Here is a 21049-nt window from a genome sequence, read left to right as displayed (position 1 = left end):
GATAGCTCATGAAATACTTTCTTTTGGTATTCCTTTTTTTTCTTTAAATATTTTATTTATTCATTTTATTTGCAGGGGGAAGGGCAAGGGGAGAGGAACAGAGAAAATCCAAGCACTGAGCACAAAGCCCAATGTAGGGTTTGGTCTCATGAGCCCAAGTTCATGACCCAAACCAAAATCAAATGTCTGGCACTTAACTGACTGAGCCACCCAGGTGCCCCCCTTTATTTTGGTATTCTAAAAAAACCTCTAGATTCTCTAATTTCTATTGTGAATTTGTATTTTTAAATTAGACTTTGATTATTTTGCTGTTGTTGTTATGAGCATGTAATTAGAAAATATTCTTCTATTTTTATTCCTGTTTCTTCCCATAACCTACCATGGTTAATAGTTGCTGAGAAATAATGAATTATTTGTTCTTTGTTTCTAATGATCAGGTGTTATACTGGACAGATGACTCCAAAGAATCCATAATTGGGAAAATTAGAGTCAATGGGAATGTCACAACCAAAAACATCACCGGGCTAAAAGCCAATACCATCTACTTTGCTTCTGTGAGAGCTTATAACACTGCTGGAACAGGGCCCTCAAGCCCCCCAGTCAATGTTACCACCAAAAAGTCTCGTAAGTATACATCCCACAACAAGGACCAAGACTCACCTATAAATAGAAACATATTTGCTCAATCTCCATTTCATTCCTCCCACCTCATCATTTTAGTGTTTGGCTAGTTTGTTTTTAAATACGGCCAATTGTTGAAACTTTCTGGTAACAATCAAAAGAAACCATTTTGATCTTTTTGAAATTCTGAAAGAGAAAATATTTTGAGTATATAGATTAAAGATAGAAGAGTGTAATGTGTAAAAGCATCGGTTCTGATGCCGTCCCCCAACCTGAGTTCAAAACGTGACCTCTCATTGTTGGATTGTTGGGTGGTTATTTAAACTTTCAGGGTCTCGATATCCTCACCTGGAAAATGAGAGAAAAATCGTACCTATTTTCTCACAGGTCTCTCTTCAAGAATGAAAGATATAAAGGAAGTATCTCAAACATCCTTTAGAACATGCTAAGTCTTAGACTGTACTCTCGGGTGATCCTAGCACTGCCAGATGTCTGGATCTTTCTTATAGGGTAGCTTATCACTGTAGTGTACTTGGAAGTCCCTCACATTTAAGAATTAACTATTCTGCTTCTCTTTGACTCCCTTAATAATCAGCCAGCTGTCTTTTACATAGGCAAAGCCTACTGAATAAAGGATGAATAGTGGATTGTTGCTGTGTTTGTCCTATGAGTGAGTCTGGCATCAGACAAGCATTCTATAATACAAAGCACAGTGATCAAACATGATGTAGTAATAGCTACCATATGTACATTTATGATTATATATTTGTATATTTCTTAATCTTGTAGATGAACATAAATTATTGTGTTCACAGGCTTTTAAAGAAGAGAAATTTTTTTTAAGATTTTACTTATTTATTTAACAGACAGAGATCACAAGTAGGCAGAGAGGCAGGCAGAGAGAGAGGGGGAACAGGCTCCCTGCTGAGCAGAGCCCGATGCGGGGCTCGATTCCAGGACCCTGGGGTCATGACTTGAGCTGAAGGCAGAGGCTTAACCCACTGAGCACCCCAGGTGCCCCATGTTCATAGGCTTTTAAAAACACATTCTTTGGTCTCTGAACCCTGATAAAAAAGAGGATTCAAATATAGTACTGAATTTTGAGGAAGACTAAATGGTTATACAGGAGAAGTATATCTTGGTTTTAAATGCAGTATTCTTTTCTCTCTTGTGTATTGAAAAAGAATAGGGGGTGGAGCATAGTTTGAAAATCAAGTGATATAAACTTTTTCCCCATGTACATTATATTTGTCCAATCCAAAAAGAAATTAGAAATCATCTCAGTTCTTAAACCTTTGATTATAGAATACACGATCCACTTTTGTCCACATCACCAGGCCAGCAGCCAAAGACTTGTGTTCTAATTCTGGATACTTCACTGACTCATGACCTTAAACAGGATAAGACATTGCATTTTTTCTTCTTTAATTTTCTTATCTGCTAAGTAAAAATTCTCTCTGCCCTCAGTCTCCCCAAATCATTGATGAGGCAAAAAGGAGGTACTGATTATAGGAGCGCCTTGGAAAATACAGTTTCTTGCTAAGAAAGAAACAAACAGAAGAACAAAAAGCCTCTGGGATCAGTCCATTTCAAGGGTAGAGTATGTGCAACCAACAGCTCTTAACCCAGCTCTCTTCCAGTCCACCCTGTTGGGGAGAAATTAGGTCATGAGCAATCCTCAAGAACTGACTAGCTAGAAATATAGTTCTATTCCTCTTCCTGTTTTATCCCATGCTGACCAAATCAGTGACGCCATTGCCATATGCTGATATGAATGATTTGCTTCTGGAATCCTTCTGGAGTCTGGGCTCTTCCAACTCATTTGCAAATCTGGATGGAAATTTCCAGTCATTCAGTAGTTTTAAGATGTCCAGGCACTTCCTTCTAGCTGATCGAGAGATGCCAAACTCACAGAACATCTTGTGTGTTGTTCAGTTTCTATCTTGGGCAAAATCAAGGGTGATTAGAAATGTGTAAAGATGGTATTTTTAAAAACCTCATGGATTTGTATCATGATAAATGGACAGACATGATAATGTAGTTGTTGAAGCAATCTTAAGTCGGCTTAAGATTACATATATTCCTGTTGACCAGTTGAAGATGGACTGAGACCTGAACAATTAACTACTTTAAAAGCATTGTATGTATCTTTAAAAACTTAAAAAATAATGCTTTTCTGTAACTGGAATTTGCTAGTTTGATTGTTCATACAACTTAAATCAGCCATGTATTAGTTTATGCTAACCTATCCTACGTGTTTAAGTAGAAAATTCATTTTTGACATGGTGATCTCAAGTTTGTTCAGTTGACCTACTTTCAGTCCTTGATACTTCAAGTGGGTTTAACTGAAATTTGGATTATATGCCAAGAATGTTATTGGTGGTTTGTTTGAGTGTTAATACATGATCATCTCCATCAAAGAGTTTGGAACATATCCTTTGAAAACAGTTTGATTAAGGAGGAGTAATGTCCCCAAGATGTAATTTTAGAATATATCTGCTGAGAGAAAAAGTGAGATGAGATTCAGAAAATTTTAAATGAAGTTTAGTATTTTTAAGCATTCATCTTCTTTCTTGATTAAATCAAACAAATAAAAACCCTTATAATTCCTAATTTCTTGATAGCAATTTTGTTTCAATATTTCTTGAATTTGGCTTTAACCAGTCTATATGCTTCAGTGTCATGATCAAAATAGCCAACAAGGACTTGAGAATAAGAAGTTCTGCACGTCTCTATCTCATCGTGTTTGAGTATAAATTAAACCTCTAATGTTGTTCTGTAGCATTCTGTGTCACTGACATTGTGAAAATGGGATACAAACTGTTTTAGATTCCTATTGTTGCTGTTCAGATTTCCATGATTTAGGGGTTTAAAGCAATATGAATTTATTATCAGACCTTTCTAGAGGTCAGAAGTCAGAAATGAGTTTCAGTGGTTAGAAATCGGGGTGTTGGCATAGCCTGTGGTCTTTTCAGAATGTCCAAAAAAAATTTGTTTCCTTGTGGTTTTTGGAGGCTAAAGACCACCTACATACCTTAGCTGTGACCCCTTCCTCTGTTTTCAAGGCCAGCAGCTTTGTGTCTTCAAATCTGTCTGTGACTCTGATCCTCTGCTTTTGTTATCATATCTCCTCTGACTCTGGCCCTCCTGCCTCTCTCTTGTTCACCCATCTAAAGAGCCTTAATTTAATTGCATCTACACAGTCCCCTTTCCCATACTTTAAAAAAAAATGAGGAATTACAAGGGTTTTTATTTCTTTGATTTAATCAAGAAAAGAGAGGGATGCTTAAAAATACTAATCCCACAAATTCCGGGGATTAGTATATGGAAGTGTTTATTCTGTTGATCACAATTACAAAATACTGGGCATGTCTATATCCTGAGCTCTGTGTTAATTTTCCACATACATTATCTCACTAAATTCTTAACAACAAATCAAGGAATTTCGTATTTTAATTCCTAAATATAAGAAAACAAATGCTTAGAGAAGTTCTTTGGGCATCTGTCAGACTCAGACACTATGAACATGGATCCTCTGAATCTCTTCATCCCATGAACACTGTGTTAGTTTGTAATCTTCATCTCTAACCATCTAAATAGTCCCTCTCTCTCCAGATCTCAAATCTTCAGTCCAAACCTCAAATGGTCTTTAGATTTTTCATCCTAAAATGGAATCATGGCCTATTCTTCTTCCAAAATTTCATTGTCTCCTCTATGCCACAGAACAAAAGCTAAGAGAATCTTTCACCGTCTCTCCCAAACTCCCTTTCTCTCCTCTTCCAGCCCTTGCAGCCCCAGACTTAGTGACTATGGTTTAACACTGTACATACTCTCTGTGTGTCATGCTCCTGCCATACCTGCCAACAGTCACATATCTTTCCTCCTGATCTGTAAATTTCTCATATTTTCCTGCTTAATGTATTTGCATTTTTCTGGATGTTCCATGACTGTGGCCCATTGTGAGATAATGTTGGAAGGAGACAAGGACTCCTGAGTGGAAGAAGGTTGGCTGTGAGTTTCAGTTCAGCCATGTACTATGTGTGTAGCAGATCTAATTCCCCCATAACTCAGAACCCATTTTCTCATCTGAAAAACAGAGATGATGATACTTTCCTCTGGAGTTTGCTCTAAGAACTAAAGGATATTATGAACACCAAGGTGCCCCAGAGGCTGCCTTACAGCGAGAGCTTAGGGCATGGTAACATGTATTATTATACTTCTTCTGTAGTGATTTCACTCTCTGCATTTCTTTTTTTTTTTTTTTAAGATTTTATTTATTTATTTGACAGAGAGAAATCACAAGTAGGCAGAGAGGCAGGCAGAGAGAGAGGAGGAAGCAGGCTCCCCGCTGAGCAGAAAGCCCGATGTGGGGCTCGAACCCAGGACCTGGGATCATGACCTGAGCCGAAGGCAGCGGCTTAACCCACTGAGCCACCCAGGGGCCCCTCACTCTCTGCATTTCTTAAAGCAGGAAAGCGCTTTTTACTTTCTTTCTCTTGATAAATCATTGTAGAAATTTTCTTCAAGGGTCTGAAAGGACAGCCAAAGTGAAGATGAGGAATGGCTTTAATGAAACATTGAAGATAGCTCTGATTCCAAATGCTATCCCTGGATCTAACTTTGATTTTCCATGTCCTTGAGATGACATCAAGATTACCTCAGAATAGCGGTGACAGCAAGAAATTCTGCATCCATCACACATTCATACTGTCACTGTCTAGATTTTCAGTCTGATACTTGATCATCCGTTGTAAATTCTCAGAAAGAAAGCTCACATTTACCAAAATCTCTGCCTATTCTGATTGGGTAAGCTTAACAGAAAACAGAGCCTTTTTTTTGGAAATATGATGATTCAGTCAATCACCCAAGAAAATAGTGCCTCTCGGGGCGCCTGGGTGGCTCAGTTGGTTAAGCAACTGCCTTCGGCTCAGGTCATGATCCTGGAGTCCTGGGATCGAGTCCCACATCAGACTCCCTGCTCGGCAGGGAGTCTGCTTCTCCCGCTGATCTCTCTCTCCTCTCATGCTCTCTCTCTCTCTCTCAAATAAATAAATAAAATCATTAAAAAAAAAATAGTGCCTCTCATGAGCTATGCATAGGTTAGTGCCTGGTGGAGATTAAAGCAGCCGAGATCTCTGCCTTCAGGCAATTTCTCTTTTAGTGGAGAGGCAACCTAAAAGAAAACAAAACAAAGCAAAACAAAAAAATTTCCTCCTAGATTATGAAAAGTGGTACAAAGAAAATAAGAGGCTGAGATCTACATAAAAAAAGAGGACCTATGTGATGAAGGGTATATATTTTGATATGATATAAAACATGAAAAGGAGCTAGTGGACAAAGGAATCTCCAAACAGAAAGAACAGCATATGCAAACTTCTGAAATCTTTGTTACTATTGTTACTAGTGATGATGTTGGCTTTTTTGTTATTGTTGTTGTTTTTTAAGTAGTTATCAATGATGTAACAGTATCATAGCTAGTGAAAACGATATATTTCCAAAAGACAACTGAGAAGCATTGCAAATATATTGTGATCCACAGGGATCTTAAACAGAATTTAGATATACAATCAAAGGGATAAAAATATTTACATCAATTCCAAGAAGAAAAGAAAAAAAAAAAAAAAAAACAGCAACAGCACTGCTTATATAGAAAGAAATATTCAGACCCAGCAACACAAAGTGTTTGCAAATTTTGGCTCAATTTGGCCCCTGTCATTGACGGACAAGTACTCTGTACTGGATTTTTCTTGCTGTAAATTTGCAATCAATCCATATTTAGACATAAAGGAAGCATTAAGCTTTTATTTCATCTTGCACTTATGTTCTTTCTCTCTTGCCCAAATGTCAACCCCATGCTGTTACTTAGAAGTGTAACATAAGAAGTTGTTTTTGAATTGAGTTCACAGTGTGAACTACAGTTGAATATAAATGCCATCTACAGAAAAATTGATCACAGGGAAACCATTAGAGCTGTAGAGGGCTAGTCTAATGTTGCTCTGTCATTTGATTAATAGAAAATGATTTCGTCTTTGAAAATTGCCCAGAAAGATTTTTAAAATTAGAAAAATGCTTGTTTGTTGAGTTTACCATTGGCCAACGTGATGCAAACATCCATGGCCTGTGTTTGATATTATCCATGTGACAGTGTTTTGGATTTTCAAGGTGATAGAAATCTCAATGTCATAATAGGTATTTGAAATCCAGTTTAATCAAGTACATTAAGCTGTTGAAACCAGATTGGTTAATAATGTTCATATTAAGCAACTTTCTAAAGCAGCTTTCAGAAACTTTTTATTTAAATACTAGGCAAAAATCATCGGCATTGGAGTCATCCTCATGGACAAAGATAAGAAAGATGATAGACTAGGATGATTTCCCAGATAATTAGCTAAAACTCTACCAGTTTATCTGTCTTTCAAAAAGCATATAAAGATCCCAAGAAGAACAATATGATTAAGGGCAAATCTTATTTACCCTAGTTATATTTAAGAAGCGGATCACTTGCAGACTTTGGAATTGTATTATTACTAACCATCTGCTTTGAACACAATTGAAAAATTGATCATGTCATAAGACCGCAGTGGAGAATTGTTACTCTAAGGAAGGAGAATTAGCAGTTACTGTGTTTTTTAACATGTACACTAACCAAGTGAAGAACATTTCATATTTTAGTATATATAAGCTAAAAATCTTGGAAATTAGGCGATTTTTGTCTCATTCCAAAGATAGAAAAGCCAGGCCTCATGGAAGAGACTAGATGCAAATTCACCTCTCTCTCACTTTTAAGGCCAGCACTTCCCACCGCCTAGATAGCAAGAGAGAAAAGCATTCTAAGTGATCTGTGCCATTGGCCATTCATACCAAGAACTCATTCCTGAAAAAACTCTTCTCATTTTATGTCCATAGAATATTTTATGTATGCTTTGGTAGATGAAGAAACAAATACAAACATTTTGGTGTCATGACCATAGTCATAAACTCCTTGTCCACATGGTTGATAGAGGTCAGTTCTGTCTCCCAGCCTGGAGCTTCCCCAGTGGATTCATAGTATTGAAAACAGTGATTTTACTCTAAATAAACAAACAAAATAGACATAGAAATAGATGAAAACTTCAGAGTCCATCACTGCCAGTGACATCAAAGGAGTAAATTTATATTTTCTCTGTATTGATTCTATGATAGTGTTAATGTTAGTGCTTCATTTTAAAGAACAAAGGTAAAAGAAATGTGCCACGAGAGCATACTAGATATTAAAACTATGATATCTTGTGAGAATTTTTATATTATCTCTTTTATAACTGAGAAAAAGATTAGAGAAGGCACTCTGGGATAGTTCAGGGGGAATAGTTACAAAACAATTGTTGTTGACATCTAGTCTTTCAGAAATAAATATATTGACGAACATGCACTGAGTGCTTACTAAGTGCAAAACTCTTAGGCCTTTAAGATTGGGCTTATATTGTCAAGAAATGTCCTAGGGCATGTTTAATCCAATCGGCTTGTTTATTTTATAAATCATATGAATTGCTGTAGGTTTGGCCATGGCAATTGACCTTGATTATAGGAAAGCATGATGAATAGATTGGCCACATTGTGTCACCTATGTGCCTGCACATGGCCCAGCACATAGTCTATATAAGCTGAGAAAATCACTCAGGACTCTGAGTGGTTTTTCCTTAGCCATCTTTTATAGTCATTTATTCCACATGTATGAATTATATGTCTCCTATATGCCAAGCACTGTGCCGTAGTTGGTAATACAGAGATGGACAAGGCACATGCCCTCAATAAATTTAAAGAAACTCGTGATCAAGAATAGCTATAATTCAATGTGACAAATCCATTACAAAATATGAACTGGCCCCACTGGGAGCAGAGGGGGAAACATTTATATCTTGACCGTGTCCCCACTGAGGTGTAAGTAACTAGGTGAACCAGAATAATGTCCTTGTAGGTTTGGGATAACAGGGAATGTATGATAATGCAATGTAAGATGGAGACTTTTCCAGTGACATATAAGAGAATAAATAGCAGTTGAGTCAAAGCTCTAAAAGAAATCATTTCCATTTCCATCAGTGTTATAATGAGTTAAATATTATGCTCATTCAGCCTCACAAATTCAAATAAGATGCCAAAAACATCTTGCTGGGTAGTTTTATCTTTGCCTCTGCTTTCCAGCTGAATTATTTTTAATCTCTCCAGTTTCCTAAATCTCAAAAATAATCATGTGGACTCAAACTTTGGGAAGCAGCATGTTGTCATGGAGGAACACCAGCTTGGAAATCAAGAGACCGGGATTCTGTTGTGACTCAGTCACCCTTTAACTGCTTGCTTTTGGATAAGTGGCCTCCCAACCTGGACTCTAGTTTTCTTGTATGTAGAAATCTCTAGCTGCACTAGGTCCATTACCTTCAAAGACTGACTCTAAAGTCATCTTCCCTTTTACTTACTGTCTTTCTGTGAGACAAACTTAACTTCAGGGAACTAAAAACTGCATTTTGGACTTAAAATAAATGCCTTTTGGTATGATCACCGAGTTTGTGATGGTTTTCTCTTTTCTGGGTTCCCAACAGCTCTGTATTAAATGACATCCATTTTTCTCACTATCCAGCCACAACTGACTAGACTAAGATAAACATGGCCAAATTAAGTCAATCTTCATCTTTCTCCTGGGACTTCTAGCCTGGACTATCTCTGAACAGAGTAGGTTTCAAATGTCAGATACAGAGAACAGTCATGATTTTTGCCACATTCACTGAGAATAACAAAGAAGTGGTCTACGGCAAGATGAGCGTGCAGCAAACATTACCATGGGAAGAGGAAAGAAGAACTTCTTGGCTTTTTGACATTTTTTATTTTGTCCCTCTTGAAGCTCCGCTGCATTTTGCCAAGAGTTCTAAGAAATTCTCCTATATGCCTCATAATCTCTTACTGTTTTGCTTATCATATCTTGAGTTGATTGTATTACTTAAAACCAAAGAGTCCTAACTAATACAAGACTAAAAAGGAAAAGACTACTAGGAACTACTAGTTCCTAGTTCCAACACTACTGTGTTGATATGTATAAAAGGCTTGCAGCCTGAATTTGCGTGACATGCTCATTGATTGATGACCAAATGGAACACTAGATAACAGAGCCCTCCATCTATTTGTGTGTGGTAAAGTAAACAAACTCAGCAGCAATGATTAATAAATTAATACTGGACATGCAACAAGCCATTATTAATTTATAAGTTTGTCACAAAGATGGTCCCAAATGACCAGAATTTAAATGAATTTGCTTATTCTGATTAGAATTAATATGATATTTCAAATGATACTGAAAACATTTTTGCTGCTTCTATGAGAATCATCCAGGACTTATTTTCCCTTTTCTTGTTGATGGGTCATACAGTAACGATGAGCTAATTAATATTCATTTGAATCTTTGATTATCTCTTTAAAGCTCCAAGCCAACCACCAGCTAACATTGCCTGGAAGTTGACAAACTCTAAATTATGCCTGAATTGGGAGCACGTAAAAACCATGGAAAATGAGTCTGAAGTATTGGGCTACAAGGTGAGTATTTTGTTTTTCCTTTAATAATATCATTTAAGTTACTAAGAAACCAAGAGTGTTACAACCAAATAAGAAACAAATTTATGCATCTGAAAATACAGGAATCTTTTTTAAAAATTTGAAAAATACTTAGCATTGCTGCTTTCAGATTCTTCATTAAAATTTTTTATGTTCTGAGGACAGCAATGTGTCATGGAACAATAAGAATTAAACTATAATATGAAATAATTTTTCTTCAAGTGATTCCCCTCACCATCAAAATATGATGGTGTGTGTGGGTAGTAAGGTGAGATGAGAATGAAGCCCAAGAATATATTCAAATAGAATTTCTAGAACTTAGGCTGCAGTAGGATGTGAGCTTTTAATAACATAAAAAGAATCTAACAAGAGTATAGCCAAGGACCCAGAGCAAATTATTTCCATCAGTGGTAATGGACAACATCTCCTGGCAAATGCACATATTCAGACATTTGAAATGGGTCCAAACTAACCAGTGACTTCACAGTGAGCTCCAAGGATAATAGCCTCAAGCTATTTAATTAATAGAGAAGAAATCTATTCTCACTTCAGAAGCATTGGCCAAAGACAAAAATCTTTTTTTTTTTTAAATGACTGAATTTAAAGAAAAGTCACAGACTGGATATTCCCATTCAAGGAATACAGCATTTATTCTGATATGTCTCATAGTGTTCCATGAGAATCTGGACGTTAAAAAAGTGACATGTCCATTTAACTTGATTCACCATTGTATTCAGATTCTGTACCGGCAAAACAGACAGAGTAAAACACATATTTTGGAAACAAACAATACCTCGGCTGAGCTTCTGGTTCCGTTTGAAGAAGACTACTTGATTGAAATAAGAACAGTTAGCGATGGTGGGGATGGAAGCAGCAGTGAGGAAATTAGAATTCCAAAAATGTCAAGTAAGTTGAATCACCGTCGCTGTTGTAGATTTTGAATCTCGACAGCTGCAGTATGAAATCGAGGCTCTATGAATGTTGGGTGAAAAAATAAAAGGTCTGTGTTTCCATTTTCAGTTGTGAACAAGAGGTGATGAGTCAAGTTTTCTTTAAATAATCCCTCAAATTTGCAACATGCTTACATATTATAAACAGTTTTATGTTTCTTCATTTGAATCTCAAAAAGAAAAAAAAAGCAAAAGAAAACACACACAACTGTGTGTCATTGGAGCAGAATTCATTCTATTGGCACAAAAATCAGAAACTTTTTCTCTGGGTACTCACGGGCTTCTGGGAGTAAGGATAGAAAATATGGAACACATGTACTTTTACTCCCATTCCTATTTCTGTGGCAGGCATCCCTAATCAATCATGACATGCATACCGAGCTGAGTCACAAATCTCAAATCCTCTCAACACAGTGTTCTAAGCAGGTAACACCAATCAGTCAGATTTAGCATGTAATAATCATTTATTATTTCTGCTTCAGAGGAATCACTTCCTCAACTGCCTGAAGTTGTAGCTGGGTGAAATCATCAGCCACCACACATTGGCAAATCCTAAGCTTCCCTCCAGTCAGACTCTGCCAGTTTAGGCATTTTTCTTGTTCATTTTTACATTTAAAACAGATATCCTAGAACCGAGAGCTACTGACACTTCCTAAAATTAAATGTAATGTAAATACAGCAAGTGTGCTAATACACGTTTTAGAAGAGAAATGATAGTATGCATTAAAACTTAATCTAACAAGCAATTTTGTTTTTTCTCAAGATATTTTGTTTCATTTTTATGTTTTGCAGGTTTGAGTTCCAGAGGAATTCCAGCCTTAGAACCTAGCATCTACTTCCTGTCAGTTGTCATCATTTTTTACTGTTTTACAATTCAGCCACTTACACGATGAATGAAACCATAAATCTTTGAGAGTTTTTTGAAAGCAAATCATTCTGTAAATAAGCTCTCCAGCCCCCATCACAAAATACATGATTAATACAGACTTGTTTGGAAAGGAAAAAAAATGTATATTATTAAGAACCTGTAAATATCTATGGTACATTAATAAAACAGTTTTAAAAACTTTTGAATTTTAAAGTTCATACATGATTACGTACATTCAGAAAGTGCCAGATAATCTCTGGAGTTTTAACTGCTGTGGCTTTTAAGTGACTTCTATGAGAAATATAAATAACTCCCCTCGATGACGATGATGAATATGAAATAGGTTGCAGTTATCATAGGGAAGATGTATATTTTTTATATGCTCCATGCAATTTACTTCAGTATTAAAAATGTTCACCCTACTTGGAAATAAAATGTAATTATTTGTTTATAGTTGGGATTCTTAAAAATGTAAGCTATTCCAAAGGGTGATAATGTGCTTTTACCTCTAAATTAGGTGAGGCTAGGAAATATCCGTACCCAATAAAAATGTATATACATGATGTTCTTTTTGACTCACTTTTTTAGGAGGTTCAGGAATAATAATGACAGGAAAAAGTGCTTTATGGCAAAGAAAGAGAAAAGAAGGGAAATAAGCACCCATCTAAAACAATCTAACAACTCCGGTATATAACAGGTATCTTCTCACTGCAAAATTTAATTTTTTAAATCAATTTTGAATTCTCCTATGGAAAAAGTTGCCTGACCAAATCTCAGATAATTATTACAAATTGTTAGCAATGCAAGTGGGCTTGTTTTCATATAATAAATAAATCTAGTAACAGAATTATTTAACCAAGTTTTTGACATTTTGGTCCATATATATATATACATATATATAGTCCATCTTCCCTGCAACTATGAAAATAATCCTACACTGTCCAAGACTTAAAAAGATGTTTGCAGGTTGACTCTTCTCTAAGATGAACCTGTTTGAGTCAGTGGTCCTACTTCTTGGAACTGCATTCTGGAAAAAGCAGAGAGAAGGTAAGGTTAATGAGTAGGCTAATGCCATTCCATGTGGCCATCCGTTTCCTTCACGAACAGCCTTGAGGAGTTTGGCCTCCTGGCAGTCTGCCCTCACTGCCAGCCAATCACACTTGATGTCCTGGGGAGCTAGGATTGAGAAATGGTCACACTAGTTTTGCCTTCTTCACATGGTACGACCTCTTAATTATGTTGAAATATTTGAATTATCCTCACAACCCTCAAATCACATAGTCCTCAAAATTGGATTTTGTCCTTTTCATTTCTGATGTATTTTAGAGCTATTTAAAATACCCAGTGTAGTCAGCAGCAGATGGACAATGACTTTTCATAGTTCAGAATTTCTCCCCGCCTGAATAGTGTGTCAAGCATACAGTACAAATTAATGAGCCTTATTCTCCTCCATGCCCTAAGATATAGCTGTGCTTTGATGGAGCAAAATAAATAAGCAATAGCAAATGCTGTTTGGCAGACTCATGTGAACAGCTGCTTGTCCACGACACAGCTGTATTGACCAGAAATACCAGGCCCACATGGTCTCAGTGGTTTCCTCAACTTGGTGAGAGACAAGATTGTATCATCCTCCTCAAAGCAGATACTGAGAGTTAAAAACACTATGAGATTTTTGTTTCCACAGATTAAATGAATTAAATACATAGTCATATGTACAAGTCTGAAGGCAAAAGCAGTTCTTATCAGTAACTCTTACAGGTTTGAAGTTGTGCTTTCACTCATGATTGTAGGAGTATTAAAAGTATGCATTATTCAATATCTAATATTTATCCCATACCAAAATTTTTGGAATCCAATTTAGCATTAATATTCAATAACATCTGCTTTGTCTCTTGATTGATTGGAATCTCTACTCTTAGTGAGGCCTGGACACATATTTTAACGTCCCCTTATTGCTAATATTAGGATTAAAGGACATAATGTGCACAAGTATTTAGTGTAATGCATACAACATTTAAAACTGTCAACAAATGGAGCTGCTGTCATCTACTGGTATGAACTAGACCCCTAACGAAAGAATTTATTGTATTTCCTTGAGTGCCCAATAGACTATGAAAAGAGATTCAGCCTATGGGCGCCTGGGTGGCTCAGTGGGTTAAGCCGCTGCCTTCAGCTCAGGTCATGATCTCAGGGTCCTGGGATCGAGGCCCGCATCGGGCTCTCTGCTCAGCGGGGAGCCTGCTTCCCTCTCTCTCTCTCTCTCTCTGCCTGCCTCTCTGTCTACTTGTGATCTCTCTCTATCAAATAAATAAAATCTTTAAAAAAAAAAAAAAAGAAAAGAGATTCAGCCTATATTTATGTCAAAATCCAAAAATGTTATAAGAAAAATGAGTACTCTACCTACTGCCGACACTAAATGGGACTAAACAAAGAATGGGACCAATGATGATTCCATCAAGCCATTTCCGGAAGATATTCTGTGTGATGTAGATACTTGCCTGATATTTAGGAGAGATTTCTAGTGGACCCCTTTACTGACCAAGTACATTGCTGTTAAAAAACTCTTATAAACACAGTAACTTATTTCCATACTTCTTACAGGAAGGAGAAAAAAATGTGGTTGTGCCTGGAAACAGCTTAAGGAGGAAAAGGGAATAAGGATAGGAGACTTGACACAGCAGAATTATAACTTTATAAACCTATGGGCTGCCAGGTAATATTAACTTCAGATCAGCTCCATGTCCTCTGATCTCCTATTCTTCATACTAAAATCCTCCCGGGTCAGTGTCTCTCTTCTAAGTGTACACTAGAAGGTGGCCCATAAAAGAACATGCCTATATCTTTAACAGCAAATCCAAACAGTGAGAGAAGATCTGGAATCCATCTATATTTTAAATGCAGTAAAATAACGATTCTCTACTATAAGTGAATCTACTTTTATTAAGCCTCTATATCTTATCAGTCTAGACTCCTTCTTGAGATGTCAACTTTTAAACACTCCCCATATGCCATAATTATGATGTAATTTGCTATAGAATTAAATATTTAATTCAATAGAATCAAGAATTTGGTAATCACATCACTATTGCACTCAGTACTTGAATTAGGTTTCTCTTGAGAAACAGAACCAATAGGATGTGTGTTTGTGTGTACAGGTATGTGTATACACAATTGCACACATGTATAAACATATATGAAATGAGAGAGAAAGAGGAGATTATAAAGAATTGATATGAAATTATGGAGGTGAAGAATTCCAGACCCAGGAGAGCCTATGGCATAGCTCCAGTCTGGGTCTCGGAACCACAAGAGCCTATGGTATAATTTTTGTTCTGAGTCGGAGTATGAAGTCAGGAGAGGATGAGTGTTTTAGCACGAAGATTATCAGGCAGTCTTTTTATTTCTTTTTTAGCCTTTTATTTTACTTAGGCCTTCACTGGATTGGATAAGGTCCTGCCGCGTCGGAAAGGGCAGTTTTCTTCACTCCATTTACTGATTCAAACTCCTCCAGAAACTCCCTCATAGACACACCCAGAATATGAACTAAATATCTGGGCCCCCTGCAGCCCAGTACATTGACACGTAAAATTAACCATTCCAGTGTTGTTTTTCATAATTTTAATTTTTAAATTTATTTTATTTTATTTTATTTAAATAATTCAGTTCTAACCTCAGCAACTTTTGAAATGGAATTATTGAAATATTCTTCTCAGTTTCTTCATCTGTAAAATGAGATGTTGAATTACAAGATCTCGGAGTTCCTTTAAAACCCTGTAATTCTCTCAAGCCGCAGAGTGGACTACTTTTAATATGAGGCAGTCTTTCATTACCTTTCATGACACACACCCACTCTGTATAGCTTTTCCAATTTACTTCTATATTTTCACTAGCCTTAAGAATTGTGTTGAGCTTTCTTGAGATTTCTTTAACTCTGAGTTAATTGAATTTTCATTACTAAAACAATGGGTATATTGAGTATGCTTTTTCAAGCCACAAAGAACTCTCGGAAATTCTGACCCATCTTTACTCTCCATTGAGAATTGCTGGTGTGTTTCAGAGGTCCCCAAGTGCAAAGCTGTGATAAGACTTTCATTGTTCATGAAAAATGAGAAAAGTTCATATAGTATGATGAGATTTTAATAATGAATAATTTGTGAACTATTTAAGAGATTACGACTTTCTTCTCCTTTTTGTGGTAAAATGTCCACTCTTTGATGACATGAATTTGAGTATGAATTCGGGTTTGCTTTACATGTTCAATTTTAAATATTCTTACTTGAATAAGAGAAAAGAGTAGGTTATTTTATATAAATTAATTCAATTATTATTATTATTTAAAGCTTTTATCTTTGGAGAAAAATCCAAATTGAAAATAACTGATGGTTAGTCTTTCTTTTTTTACACTTACTTCTTTATTTCATTACCATCAAATTAGTGGGTTTAGCTTTTTTTATTGATTTCAAGTTTGTATGTCACAGCCTTACCTGTATCCCTTGAATAGCAAGGCTCTGTGTTCTATGGACCTGTTGTTTATATACATAAACCACAGGTCTAGGAAATCTGGTCAACCTTTTGTAACAAGCTATTAATATAATTAAGATAATGAAAAAAAAAGAATATCAAAATCCTGAATTTGTTCATTATTTTATTAACTTATTTCCTTATTATTTTTTTTTTTTTTTTAGAGAAAGAGAGAGAGTGCATGCACATGCTCTCGAGCTGTGCAGGGTTGTGGGGCAAGGGAGAGAGACACAGGGAGAGAGAGAATCTCAAGCACACTCCATGTCCAGTGCAGAGCTGGACACAGGGCTCTGTCTCACAACCTTGAGATCATGACCTGAGCCAAAATCAAGAGTTGGACACTTAACTAATTGAGCCACTCAGGCATTCCTCTTTAATATTTTAAAGTTTGGAAGTTATTTGCTTTCTACTTATCCATATGAACATTCTTTTCTGTCATGAAAATATATATAATAGCTTTTAGGAGTTCTTTCATTTCTTTATATACAAAATAATTTTTATAAAAAGGTAAATTTGCTCCATTATTTTTAATATTCCTCTTCTTGACAGCACTCAGTACAGTCCTGGGCAGAGAGAATGATGCTTACAACACATATTTTGCTTTCTGGACAGATTTATGCAGCCAACTGTTGGGGCAATTTGTTTTCCCCCAGTTTCCTTAGGAAAATAAGTATTTTTTTTTTATAGCCTGACTAAAATAAGTTGGCCTAAACTCCAGATTTGGGTGGGTATTCTTGAAAGAAGTAATAAATAAAAATAAAATTTGTGGAATATAGTAATTTTGAGAAAGCATCAGAATTATTTTCCTGTTTTGAAAAACATATACTTTACAATCTGGGTAGGCATGCCTTAGAAGATACTTACCTTGTCCAGAGCAAAGCTCATGAGAGAAGCAAATCTGATGACTTTAAATAAAGGCAGTATGTCGCAACTCAGTGAGGGAAAAAAGAAATCCTATGTTTTGTTTCCCATCCCCATCAAAGACTGGGAAGTATGCTGCATAAAATCATGGATGATTTATCATTTATTTCTGGAACTAAATGGTGTGTTGGGTAGGTCCCTATTCTTGGATGGTGATTAATTAATGTGTGTAAATCACTTTGAAGATGGAAAGCACTTCGTAAATTCTAATAATTTCTATTATGATGATTTTTTCCCAGAAGTATGTTGACTTTTTGCAATGGCACTTTGAAAAAAGCATATATTAGTAACTGAGACCAGGTACCATGCCTAGAGGAAAACAGTAATTGGAAAGTTTGAAAGGTAATAATTTTGAGATACTGAAATTCTAGTCAAATTCACAATAGCCTGCGTGGACTACATAATTTTCTTTCAAACAAAATGATCTACTTCCATCCATGATGGAATTTTCAGTGTGTGAAGTAAATGTCATAGCAACAGAATTTGTTTCTCAAATGATATTTACTCATAACAAACCTCAAGTATTCTCAAGGGCCTCAGATGCTAATAATAATGAGTGTAGGCAACTTTTATTACCTTTAAGTGCAGTAGTTATAAAATCTCCCAACTTTGAGCAGATTAATTTCAGCCTATTTTCTGCTGACAGCAAAACATAATTGAATATATCACAGGCCTTCTAAATCAGATCTTTTTCCCTATTTGTTTGAAAGTGAAAGTGTTGTCATCCTAAATTACTCTTATATTTAGACTTGCAAACTTATATGGGGCTACTTTCATCCTAAATACTTAAGAGAGTGTATAAAAGTTTCCAAAGAGACTCTTCAGAGCAAAACAGGGATGCAGCTTAAATTATTTGGACCAGTATTTGGAATCCCTTGGCATTTCAATCTGGGTGATTGCTGGAGAATGCATTGTAACGAGTTAAAGACAATTTGAATTGCCTACAACCTGTTACTGTTAATTGACAGGAGAAAAATTAATATTCACTTGATACCTGCTGGTAAAAATTAAGATCCTGCATGTGTCCATGTGAAATTATATTCTACACCAGAAAACTTCCCATAGTTTCTATTATTTCACATTGCCTTATGTCATATTATATAACACATATTATTATGTATTACGTTATATATTATATCATTTATCCCTGTCTCACTTTTGTATAAAATGAGTTCCAGAAGAGCTGGACCCTATCTTTGTATTCCCTCTTGCATACATCGCACCTCATGGAGTGTCTGACATCTAATAGTTGCTCAAAATATAGATTTTGAATGAATAAACAACCAAAAGGAAGCATAAATTACTGTGCATACATTGTTTGCATAAATTGACAGACTCTCATTACCACTCCTACAACAGTGGCAAAGTTTACCTTAATAATGCTGTCTTTTAGTAAAGCTTCCATACTACAATATTACAATTCAATGTGATGTATGATTGATGTAGCTCTGTCTGCATATAAAATATTTATTTTCAAATCTTCTAAAATTAAAACAAATTTTAAGGACTTTTTAATCAAAAACACTACAGAATTATGCAAAACCTTCTCCTTCCACTATAAGATTTTTACTGGGCAAAATACTCAAAAGTTTGTCTGTAGAAACACTACACAGAATTGTACAGTCAAGCTAGTGTCAAGAAGCCATTTGGATCATTCCAAGGTCTACGTTGTAATTATTTTCCCTGTAGACAAATTAACTATAGGCTATACATTTGACCATACACTATAATGAAATGTAATAATCTTATAATGAAATGTAATAATCTTGTCATGCTGCAATGTTAAATCTATATATTTAACCAGGGAGTATTTTCGGGGAGGGGGGCGGACATTATTTTTAGTTGGCAGGTATAACACAAAGTTATGATATTCTTTTCTTAGATGCTACTTCTTTAGGCCATATTGTAAGATTTAGTCAGCTTTGTTTTCAAAAGCTCTGAATACCTGATGGATTTACTGGAAATTTCAGGAGAAAAAAAATAGCCCTTTGTTATTAAAGATGTTGAAAACTTTCAACCCTAGACATAAGCTAGCCCCAGACAGGTTAGATGTCATTAGTGTTCATTTATTTGATAATTGAAGTAGTTGTTAGTGTTCAAAAGTTAGTTTTCATGTGAATCCAGCTTTCCTGGATGGTACTTCCTGCTTGGCACTAAGCTAGTGAACTACTTACAGTTTTTGATGAAATGTAGTAAGTCCTGAAGAACACCAATTGTGGCTTTCACATTAGGTAGTGGGGACAATGTCTTTCTGTTATCACTTTAATTATGTTAATTCCCAGTTTTATTCTATGTTTTTGAAAGCTTAGTAATAAATATTGTCATTGCTTTTATAGCATCTTACCTTATACTTATTTACATCATCTTAGCTCTCATGAACTGAGTGTTTAATGTAAGAAAAACTAATATTTATATAAAATGAAAATATAATTGCAAATCATTTATTTTCTTAAAAAATTTCTTTCTGGGGATGCCTGGGTGGCTCAGTGGGTTAATGCCTCTGCCTTTGGCTTAGGTCATGATCCCAGGGTCCTGGGATAGAGCCCCGCTTTGGGCTTTCTGTTCAGCAGGGAGTCTGCTTCCTCCTCTCTCTGCCTGCCTCTCTGCCTGCTTGTGGTCTCTGTCTGTCAAATAAATAAATAAAATCTTAAAAAAAAATTTCTTTCTGTTTATATTGAGGTTAGAAACATCACAATTACTCATCAAATAGATCTATGTATATAAGTCATCAAATCATTCAAGAAACATTAATTGTTTACCATGTTCAATACATTGTGCTTGCCTCTGCAAAAAGAAAAGAAAAGAGGAATATATTATGGGGCAGGTGATAAACCAGCCAACTCCCCCCCTCCCACCACCAAAAAAATAACAGTCCCTCAAAATAATCACAAATTGTGGTGAATGATAGGAGGAAATAAGGAAGGTGCTGTGATAGAGAACACAATGGGAAGCCAGTCTTGGAGTGAGTGATCAGAGAAATCTCCTCAGAGGAATTTCCATTTACACTGAGACCCAAAAAAGGAAGAGAAGTTGGACATGTAAAGAATGGGGGTAGAGGGTATTCCAGACCTTTTTTTTTTTCCTAAAAAGGAAAAAAAAAGAAAAGAATTTGCAAATGCCTAGGGGAGAGAAAGAGCTCCATGTGTTCTAATTTTTCAAGGAAGGCCTAATGCAGATGGAGAATGAGCCAAAAAGGGAGTTGCAGAGTTAAGCTAGAATCCAGTCTTCTCAGACTTTGCAGGTCATAAGGAGGAATTTGGAATTAAGATTTGAGTATGGAAGCACCTGGGTGGCTCAGATGTTTAAGCATCTGCCTTCAGCTCAGGTCATGATCTCCAGGTCCTGGGATCAAGCCCCATGTCAGGCTCCCTGCTCAGTGGGGAGTCTGCTTCTCTCTCTCTCTCTCTGCCTCTCCACCTGCTTGTGCTCTCTCTGTCTCTTTCTCAAATGAATAAATGAAATCTTTAAAAAAAAAAAAAAAAGATTTGAGTCTGTATGTTTGAAGAAGATTGCTTTTGCTATTGTGTAGTAAATGCTTTTTTTCAGGGAGTCAAGAGTGGAAACAGAGCTTTTCATAGCAGTCCACGTGATA

At 36.0% G+C, this 21049-nt stretch overlaps 1 protein-coding gene across 1 annotated transcript in view; it reads left to right on the top strand.

The window, feature by feature from the left end:
• Positions 1-12607, top strand: part of CNTN6 (contactin 6) — a 235538-nt gene extending 222931 nt beyond the window's left edge. The window contains 5 exon segments of the mRNA XM_047746509.1: positions 438-624; positions 10067-10179; positions 10935-11103; positions 11940-12000; positions 12002-12607. Of these exon segments, the coding sequence (XP_047602465.1) occupies positions 438-624; positions 10067-10179; positions 10935-11103; positions 11940-12000; positions 12002-12044 (573 nt within the window). The 3' untranslated portion in view covers positions 12045-12607.
• The last annotated feature ends 8442 nt before the right edge of the window (positions 12608-21049 follow it).

Source organism: Lutra lutra, chromosome 1 (assembly GCF_902655055.1).
Source record: "Lutra lutra chromosome 1, mLutLut1.2, whole genome shotgun sequence".
Taxonomy (NCBI): Eukaryota; Metazoa; Chordata; class Mammalia; order Carnivora; family Mustelidae; genus Lutra; species Lutra lutra.
Note: the sequence above shows the minus strand (reverse complement) of the source record. Positions and strands in the feature narration are given on the sequence as shown.